We start from the raw sequence: 10,996 nt of genomic DNA on the forward strand, positions 1-10,996 counted from the left end.
TTATCAACCTCGACCAGATGAAAAATACAAGGGTAGACATGAAATTGTTCTTTTAATTCTTTCAAATAAACCATATAAAATCCAATAGGTTATTCATGAACTGGCCAAATAATTTAAGGGGGCAGCATTAAATTAGAAAACATACATTTTAACATTGGATGTTGCAATTAGATTTTAAATTCACTATTGTTTTCTATAGAATTGCTCTATTTTTCTATATTGCTCTGATTTAATAGGTCTGAATCAGCTTGATTACATAAGTTACACCAATATCTTTAAATAATCATATCAGGTAGAAATAGCTCTTTAAAGTAACAACTGGCCAATGCACTTTTCTTTGCATTGTAATTTACGCGTATTTATAATGAATTACCACATTGACAATTACTGAAGGCAAGTTACAGTAAAGGTCTTTCATAGAAACTGACACATTCTGAGTATGTAATGTGGGCTGAATAGTTTCACATCTACCGACTAGTTTGTAGGCTAACAACACCACTTGCGCTGCCCTGACTTACAACTTCCCCTTATCCAAAAGCACCTTTTACGCGTGTAACTCAAGCACAGACACCAGGTACAGACGTACAAACACTTCATCTTCCAATCAGACCATTTCAAACTTTTCGATATAAACTAGGCTATATTTCCCAGTACTGACTCAGCCACGTGCGCGGGGAGGTTTAGAATTCGGACCTAAAATGTGTTCGGGAGAAACTGTGTCACTGGGCCACGAGGCTGTTGCCGGGGTCACATGGACACATTTCTAGCCTCGTGCAGCGGCGGCGGATCCGGTGCGCCTGCGCTCATCTCACCTATGCATGTGCTTTGGAACGAGGCAGCCGAAGCAAAACCGGGTCGACTTGACAGAACTGTTCAGATCGACACAGATTGGGCGAGAGAAAGGACAGTCGCACCGGCGTATGATACACTTTCATTGAATGAACCACATTTCACTGACACATTACGCGTAACTCAGCCTTCGTCATTTTATTTCTGCATGCATCTATCAGATGCTTAATTACTTTTTGCGATTTTAGAAGGGTCATTACTTGACAGTTATGACTATATACTAAAGAAGCATCGATCTCTGAGAAAAAAAAAAACAGCAGTGCATCTAGAGCGAGAACATCTCCTCTTGGTGTTGCATTCGAGATTCTCTGATCAATATCTGCATGACTTTATTGGGACTCAATATGACGACAGCAGTAGACACGAACAACACAGGTAAGACACATGATCATTTTAGAACAGTCTTGTTTATCAGTGTCACTAGCTATTTCTGTCTTTTGCTTGCTTTAACAGAATTAATAGCGTTGACATGCCATTGAGTTGTTTGCATTGCGCGCTACTGTGGTTTGAAGACACGGATCCGTAAAGTTGATATAAAACCATTGATTGGTGTAGTCAAATAGGACATATGTTCTTACGTATCCTATCAAACATTACATGGTTAAATGACATTTTGTAGTAGCCTATCAAGAGGCGTTCATGCTCGTCGAATTGTCTCGTTGTTTTCTAATGGTGTGTAAATTACATTTTCGTGTGCAAATGCTTTATAACATCTGTAGACCTATATGCGCGTGACTAACGGCACGATTGATTGCGACATATAGAAATGAGGAAGAACGCCGTTTAATTTGCAATTTCATATTGTAGCTTATTTCCAATGAGAAAAGTTAAAGATATAGATCGAATCTGGATGCCGGACTAGGGCAAGGACGTCACGGGTTAAGGACGAACTAGGTCATAACAGAAAAGTCAGGTGTACGGACATCCCTATGATGCAGGCGAGCGTCGTTTCACATGGACAGCCGAGCCTAGCCATGTGCTTTTGTTTTCATTCTCCCCTCTCCGCCTACATCTATTGGTAAGCACAGGCGCTCATTACATAATACCGCCTCGTTCCCGTGTCTGCCCTCCCAGCGCGAACCCGTGTGTGACGATGCAGGCTGAGCCATGTGCGCGCTGCGATTGGACCGAATATTGAGACGCGGGGCTGAACGTCACGTTAACTCGTGTTCACTTTAAAAGTGGGACATGAAACTGATCCAGTTTAACGTAACAGTTTTTTTTTTTCTTGGCATGAATACTGCGTCACCAAATATCTCCACCCCAGCTTATATCTTTTTAAGTTATTGTTATCAAACATGCAGAATTGTCTTGGATTTTAAACCGAATATGGTGCCTAACCTGAATTTATGACACAAAGAAGAGAAGAAACTGGCAGCCTACATTTCAAAATTTACACGTTAATCACTGATTTATTGTCATTAGTGTAAATGATTGTCATTACAAAATTCAATGTGCCGAGTTCGACGCCTTTGTATATAATAATAATAATAATAAACAAAAACATTTAAAAAGTAAAAATAGGATTTTGTGGCGTCCACCCGACCCTGGCGCACAATAGAGATTATACTTTATTCTATATAAATATATATATATATATATATATATATATATTTGAAATATATATTTATGACATTTTTTAAAAATTAGGGCGAAAACTTGGACTATCCATTTTTATTGAGGCCCACCCAAAATTAGTTTCCTGGCTACGCCCTTGCCGCACACCCAATGTTAATGCGACTATAATAGCGTTGTAAAAACTGGTACTTTGTGAAAGTACATATAGGCTAAAATATTTTGTGACCGCACACACTAAATTAATGCGTCTATGTTAGTGTTGTAAAAATGCGATTTTGTGACCGCACACGCTTTATTAATACGTCTATATTAGTGTTGAACAAATCCGATTTTGTGACCACACACGCTATATTAATGCGACTATATTAGCGTTGAACAAATCCGATTTTGTGACCGCACACGCTATTTTAATGCGACTATATTAACGTTGCACAAATGCGATTTTGGGACCGGAAACGCTATATTAATGCGACTATATTAGCGTTGAACAAATGCAATTTTGTGACCGCACACACTATATTAATGCGACTATATTAGCGTTGCACAAATGCGATTTTGGGACCGCAAACGCTATATTAATGCGACTATATTAGTGTTGAACAAATGCAATTTTGTGACCGCACACGCTATATTAATGCGACTATATTAGCGTTGCACAAATGCGATTTTGGGACCGCAAACGCTATATTAATGCGACTATATTAGCGTTGAACAAATGCGATTTTGGGACCGCACACGCTATATTAATGCGACTATATTAGCGTTGCATAAATGCGATTTTGCGACCGCTGACACTATATTAATGCGACTATATTAGTGTTGAACAAATGCGATTTTGTGACCGCACTCGCTATATTAATGTGATTATATTAGCGTTGCATAAATGCGATTTTGCGACTGCAGACATTATAGTAATGCGACTATATTAGTGTCGAACAAATCCGATTTTGTGACCGCAAACGCTATAGTAATGCAACTATATTTTCATTGTAAAAAATGCTCATTTGTCACTGCACACACTACATTATTGCAATTATTTTCACGTGGTAAACATGCGCATTGTTTTGTGATAGCACATACTATATTAATGTGATCATATTAGCACTGTAAAAATTCAGCTTTTGTGACCACACATTACTGCATTAGTGTTATGTGGTTGCTTGACAACAATCTGCAGTCTACAGCTACAGCAATAGAAATGTTTAATCTTATAATTTAAAACAAATAAATAAATAAATGTAACTGTTTATATTCCACTAGGTAAAAGTTGATAGTATTTATTTCTATGTAGTGTAAGGGTTTGTGTGAAAAGGAGAATGAATGGTGGAAAATTTTAAAACAAAAATTGGATGTGTTTTGAATGCAATGAGTCTCGTTGAAGGGCTGTCTATGTGTGGCGCACGTGGAAGAGAGGCGTGCTCTCCCAATGATAGGCTTGAACAGCTCACACGCACCCCTGTTGTGCTTATACAAGTAGCCTATTTGCTTTTGACAGAATGTTTAATAATGGACTCAGGGGAAGTCTAAGTGGTTAATTAACACAAAAATCTGTCAGCAGCCAGGATGAGAACTCACTGTTTGATGCAGTTTGTGCAATTTTCCAATAACTTGTTGAGGATTCTTGGTGCATTTAGAAAGAGTAGAGCATGACATAAAGGCAGGGTTTGGAGGGTTACTTTTGACATGTATTCCACTACAGATTACAGAAAACATGCTGTTAAATGTAATTTGTAACGTATTCCATTAGATTACTCAAGGTCAGTAACGTAATCTAAATACTTTGGATTACTTCTTCAGCACTGGGAGATTTTTTCAGTTGTTTTGGCTATAAAAACTCTGTCAGTACAGTAAGACAAAACACACATGTTAAAAATACATTCTCTGAAAAACCTGAATATCTTATGCAGTGTTGCTTCTAAAACTAGATAAATCAAACTGATCTTGTTTTAAGGATTTTTAGATATTTATACAGGAAAACAATAAAAAAAATATTATCAAGAATATGATTTTTGCTCTAATATCAAAGGTCTTACTAGAAAATTAAATTGTGATCCAACTTGATTTTGTTGTTAAAAATATTTGATCGTAAAGTTCATGCAAAATAGCTTTACGCTAAGCATTTTAGCTTAGCGTAAAGTGGATTTCTTGTGCTCCAAACTTCAAACGTACTTCTCTGTCTGCTCGTATGAATGTAACACATCATATTAAAAGTGTTTCACCGCTGTTCAAATGCACTTTGGATCACATCATTTATATGTATAAATGTTTTCCATCTGAAAGGACTAAATATTAAATGAAACAAATGACAATAAAATGCAAAGTAATCCCTTCAGTAATCAAAATACTTTTTGAATGTAACTGTATTCTAAATGCCAATGATTAGAATTGTAACTGTAGTGGAATACAATTACTTATATTTTGTATTTTAAATATGTAATCCCATTACATGTATTCCGTTACTCCCCAAACCTGTATAAAAGTTTGATAAATGTAAGTTGTTCAGGGGCATTTGAGGCAGAATGCGGGGAAGCAAAGCAACAGCACGTTTCCCTGTTGTGGCTCCACCTGACACAGTGACTTTTTGAACTTGTGTACTAGTGAACGGTAGTGAACGGTAGTTATGTCATCGCTAGTGTTCTTTGCCTCTGGCATTTGGAATGGAGTATTGCTGCAAAACATTATTCTTAACATTTAAAAAGGTGATTAAGAATTAAATAATAAACAGCAAAAGACATCTATAAATATCTTCAAGCATATCTCACTTTTCTAACTTGAAAGATGGAATAGTATAGAGGACAAGATAATCATAAATCTGTGGTTTTCATCAAACTCAATGAAGCATGTTGCTGGTAATGGTCAAAAGAGAGCGAAGGAAGTACTGGACACTAAGGAACAGAATACGTACCACAGTCAATGCCAAAGGTGTAAACTGTAGCACTCTGTGTAGTTCCTCAAGAGCAAAGTTGACTGATCTTATCTGGTTTGAGCATACAGGCACTAATAAACAGGATCTAATCAAAACAAACACTGTTGTAAATGGCACATGCCTGTGCATGTGAGCTAGCAAGTAAATAACATCAGGGAGATGTTCCTTGCTCACATGGCTTAGCACAGTACCATAGTGAATCTCTAAGCCAAAGAACTAGAGCCTTTAAAATATCATAGTAAATTTTTTAACTCCCTCTCAGTGGGCCTCACTTTCTGTTTTCAAGTGCTCCCCCAGTGCATCAGAGAGGAAAGAATCCAGTTGCTGTTATATAAAGTATCTTTATTTATTTATTTTTTCTAAACCAATTTTCCCTGTGCTTTTCTTTCTCATCACTAGGTGGGGTAATATCATACATTGGATCATGTGGGGGCTCTCCCAGCCGCACCAGTCCTGTGTCCATGTACAGTGAAAATTCCAATGGCAGTATGCACTCCCTTACCCAAACCTGCTTCGGCTCTTCATTCCCACCTTCCCCCAATGGATCCCAAGATTCCTCATATATGTACACCAGCAGCAGTAGCAGCAGCTCAAGTTCAGGATCAGGTGAGGACGGAAACTCATCATGCTCCAGTGGATCCCCAAGAGGTCGTGATGATGGTGGAAGTGCACGCAATTCACCCAACAAATCAGTTGCCACCCTTACTAGTAAGTACAAATATCAGTAGTTCACTTGTGTTGTCTGATCTGTATAGGAAAGTAGCCTTTGGAATGACTACAATGCTTGTCTTTATCTCCATTCAGAGCTGAATGGAATGGTGTTGCTGTGCAAGGTGTGTGGGGATGTGGCGTCTGGATTTCACTATGGTGTCCATGCCTGTGAGGGATGCAAGGTATGAAAGTTGCATCTTTTTACATGTTCAACCCACTAAAATTTAAAATGCAAGTTTTGGCTCACATTTTGAAATAAAAAAACTCAAAGCGGTACCAAAATTATAACATGCAGTGATAAGTTCAATGGACTTTTTTGACCACTTTAAATGGAGTAGAAGTGGCATCCGTAATGTCACAAGATAAATGAATAAAAGGACTTTTCCACCATCGGGCCAAACAGTTCTTAGCTCAATGAGTAATGGTTCCGGTAGCATTTCCACTTAATTTGGTATGGTACGATTACAAACCGGACCGAAATTCTCTACATGGTTAGCTAAATGTTCTCAGGACAGACGCAGTGAGAACTGTTCGGCCCGATGGTGGAAAAGCACCTAATGATCTTGATTGTAGGACATCATTTTTAAAATGGCTAATGTTTACATTGTCACCATTGTCCACAGGGTTTCTTTCGACGCAGCATCCAGCAGAACATCCAGTACAAAAAGTGCCTAAAGAATGAAACTTGTACTATTATGAGGATCAACCGGAACAGGTGCCAACAGTGCCGTTTCAAGAAGTGTCTGTCTGTGGGCATGTCCCGCGATGGTAAGCATCTTTTCAACCAACCATTGAGAAATACATTGAAATGTTAATAGAAAAGTTTTTAAACATAATATTGTCATGGAAATGGACATGTGATAAATTGTATGTCCTTTCTTTATCCCCAGCTGTTCGTTTTGGCCGTATCCCAAAACGTGAGAAGCAGCGCATGCTGGCCGAGATGCAGAACGCAATGAATAACATGGTGAACAATCAGCTGCAGAACGAATTTCAGCTGGCGAGCATCACATCCAACACCCACTGTTCTTCTTCTGATTCTCCATCCACTTCCTCCTCTTCTTCATCTCCGTGCCCTGGTCTTACAATAGGGCCCCAACCATCTGCAGTGCTTGTAGCAACATCACCTTCCCACACTGCACCAGCCTCCCCATCAGAGCAGCAAGCTCAGAGTCCTCCACCCCTTTCCTATTCTCCACCTTTGTGCGCCAGCCCAGATGTAGACACAACCATTGCTGCCATAACCAGGGCACACCGTGAGACCTTCGTCTATGCCCATGATAAATTAGGTCCAGCACTGCTGCCTCACAATACTGAGCTAGACAACCGAAGCAGCAATCGGTGCATGGCTGGTTTCCACCTTAATGGCCATAACACCATCTACCACCATGATAATAATGTCGCTCATCATCATAATAACTTTGAGTCACCACCAGAAAATGGCCACCATTTTCAGGCCTCCCCAGCACCTGGACAGCATCAGCATGGAATGGTGCAAAATAAAAATGGGCAGTGGCCTCCAAACAGTAATCTCTACGGAGTCCACAATGGTCAGGAGATAAACAGCAGTTCCCAGGGTCAAAACTGTCCATGGAAAACACACAAAGAGATTTTATTGGTAAGAAGCTATATTGATATTTTCAGATTTTGGTAAAGCACAGAATTCTTTGTTAGGCTAGCATCTCAAGTAGTTTCAGTATATCCTTAAAAAACAAAGTTCTTGGAAGTAACCTCAACCTTTTCTGGTGCTTTTTTCCCAGGCTTGTCCAATGAATATGCATCCTTATGCAGACCCCAACAAAACACCCCAGCAAATTTGGGAAGACTTCTCTCTGAGCTTCACACCAGCAGTTCGAGAGGTGGTGGAGTTTGCCAAACACATCCCAGGGTTCAGCACATTATCCCAAAATGACCAGGTCACTTTGCTGAAGGCTGGAACATTTGAGGTAAGAGATTGGTGCCTTACTTTAAAAATCTTACTTTGCTTTATTGAACTATCCCTTTAGTCTCCTACCTCACCGTATTGTACACGTTGGATGGAGTAACAGTTTTTTATCTTTGAATATTCCCCGCAGGTCCTCATGGTACGCTTCTGCTCTCTTTTCAATGTAAAAGAGAGGACTGTAACATTCATCTCTGGCACCACCTACAGCCTGGATGCACTGAAAAGCATGGGCATGGGAATTCTGCTGGGCACCATGTTCGACTTCAGTGAAAAACTCAATGCATTAGAACTCTCATCAGAAGAGCTGGGACTCTTCACTGCTGTGGTGCTTGTATCTGCAGGTGAGTAACAAATAAGCATCAATGACTTGAGGATCATCATTTACCAGTAACTTAAAAGGATAGTTCAACCTGCATGACATTCTTTCCTCTCTGGAACACACAAACACAAAAAGCAATTTATGCTGAATGTTAACCTCGTATCACCATTTATTTTCACTGGATTTTTACATTCAATGAGAGCGAATGGTTTCATAGGCTTCCTAACATCTCCTTATGTGTTGAGGAATGAGGGAAAGTAAATTATGACAGAATGTTCATTTTTGGGTGATCTATCCTTTTAAAATCCAAAAAATGTGCCCATTTTGTAATTCCTACTCAATTCATCCATTTCTGTCCAGATCGCTCTGGTATTGAAAATGTGAATTCAGTGGAGACGCTTCAGGAAAGTCTAATCCGGGCCCTTCGATCCCTCATCAGCAAGAGTGCCCCTGAAGACGGCTCCCGATTCACAAAGCTGCTGCTCAAACTTCCTGACCTGCGCACACTGAATAACATGCACTCTGAGAAGTTGCTATCCTTCCGCATTGATGCATGAGCTCAAAGACTGCTGCCATAAGAAGCACAATAAGTTTGGCTGAAAGACAAAAATGATACCAACACTGGTACCCTTTCCAAGAGAACCCATCAGAAAGAAAACTGATGACTTCAAAGCACTTGACACATTTGAAGGGACACTTTAGAATGAAGTGAAAAAAGGCTCTAATGGCCACTTAATAGCCTTCATGGTCAGGGCAATTAAAAGGGTTCTTGTACCACTTGTTTTATCAGACATACTTGAAATGGGTGGCAAAATTAGGTTAATACTAAAAGAAGAACAAAGCCACAGCTCCATAGCAGAGACATATTATGATTCTGTCTTCGAGAACTTTAAATATACAGTATGGGACCCTCGTCAGAGAGGACAAACCATAGGGAACAAGTGCAAAATGCCTCTTGCAAGGATCTCCATGCCACTTCCAGAGAGGGGATAGAAGACACCAGCTGCAGAATATGCAGATTACACCAGATGTCTCCTCATACCCAGTCAGGCCTGGGATCCTGCTACACACATGCTCAGAGATTAAATGATCATTTAAAATAAAATGCAAATGACAATTTACAGTCTATGTGGTATTATCCTCCGGACATTTTTACATCCCTGTGACTTTGTAAAATAAGTGTAAATATGATATATAAATATACTTAAACTGTTTTAAAATGTATAATATATATTTTTTTTTGTAAACTTCACATGCTCAATGCAAACTATATATATATATAAAGTATGTATGTATATATATATCTGGGCACAAACATATAAGTAGAGTGTATGAATATTATTGAATATGCAGCCATGTATTTCAAATGTCTTTTACTTCATAAAGGTATTCTACGAAACGTGTGAAGTGTGTTGTCTTTTTTAAGTACATAGATAACAATCAGCATTTTTCAATTTTGTGTTTGTCTTGATTAAATTCAAGTTGTATAAAAGCGCGACACACATCAGGTTCGGCAGCTCTGCAGTGGAGTGTCGCGTGAGTAAACGCGTCAGCTTTGCGTTGGTCGCGCTGTGCGGTTGAACAGATGACAGCCTGCATTCAGAACAATAGTTTACTTGCCTGGTGTAAATAAAGTAACCGCTGAGATTATCAAGCTGGCACACAGGGTCCTTGACGTTCCAGACACACAAGACGGTGACTCTCATATCACCATAATTAAAGGTGCACTCAGTCATTGTTTTCCTCATTACATTTTTTTACTCAATTAAATCAACAGTCACACAACAGGATTATTTGAAAATGTCACTTCATGTCAAAACTGTTGCAGACGCCTGCTGAAAAGATAAGCTAAAACTAGCTTAAGCTATTTGGTTGATTTTAGGTTCCGCCCAACATAGCCAGGCTGGTCAGTTAGCAGGTTTCAAAGGGGGTTTGAACACATTTCAGCTGGTCAGGCTCGGAGACCAGCTAAGACCACCCTGACTAGCTAAGACCAGCCTGAACAACTAAGACCACCCTGACCAGCCTGAACAACTAAGACCACCCTGACCAGCTAAGACCAGCCTGAACAACTAAGACCACCCTGACCAGCTAAGATCAGTCTGAACAACTAAGACCACCCTGACCAGCTAAGACCAGCCTGAACAACTAAGACCACCCTGACCAGCTAAGATCAGTCTGAACAACTAAGACCACCCTGACCAGCTAAGATCAGTCTGAACAACTAAGACCACCCTGACCAGCTAAGAGGAACAACTAAGACCACCCTGACCAGCTAAGAGGAACAACTAAGACCACCCTTTGCAATGTAAACATCATGAAGTATGTACATACAATAATATGGTATTCATGTTTTTATACACTCAAACACTCAATGTTATACAATATGCAATGAGGGTCCTGGCTCCATCTCTCTACCCACCAAGGGGTCCTTGGCCTGAAAATGGTTGAAGACCCCTGTACTAGTGAAATGTGTTATCTCTCTTAAGTCAAGGTTGTGTCCTCTAGTGGGAGCTCACATGTACTATATGTCTGCTAAGAAAGGAAATTATGGCATATACAGTATATTATAAGCTCTGCTGTTAAATATGACCGCAAAGTATCGCATGCCATGTACACAACAAAAGTAAAATAAAACTAAATACAGATATACCTACGTACTGGAAAT

The 10,996-nt window shown here is 39.5% G+C and overlaps 1 protein-coding gene across 1 annotated transcript; it reads left to right on the top strand.

Annotated features, from left to right (window-relative positions):
- The first annotated feature begins 764 nt into the window (after window positions 1-764).
- Window positions 765-9,718, top strand: LOC127647646 (nuclear receptor subfamily 1 group D member 1-like). The gene is made up of 8 exons (XM_052132021.1): window positions 765-1,224; window positions 5,753-6,061; window positions 6,158-6,246; window positions 6,688-6,832; window positions 6,955-7,682; window positions 7,825-8,010; window positions 8,140-8,350; window positions 8,689-9,718. The coding sequence occupies exons 1-8, from the start codon at window positions 1,173-1,175 to the stop codon at window positions 8,883-8,885; spliced, it is 1,917 nt and encodes a 638-aa protein (XP_051987981.1). The 5' UTR covers window positions 765-1,172; the 3' UTR covers window positions 8,886-9,718.
- Window positions 9,719-10,996: the final 1,278 nt, after the last annotated feature.

This window comes from Xyrauchen texanus, chromosome 8 (assembly GCF_025860055.1).
Source record: "Xyrauchen texanus isolate HMW12.3.18 chromosome 8, RBS_HiC_50CHRs, whole genome shotgun sequence".
NCBI classification, from domain to species: domain Eukaryota; kingdom Metazoa; phylum Chordata; class Actinopteri; order Cypriniformes; family Catostomidae; genus Xyrauchen; species Xyrauchen texanus.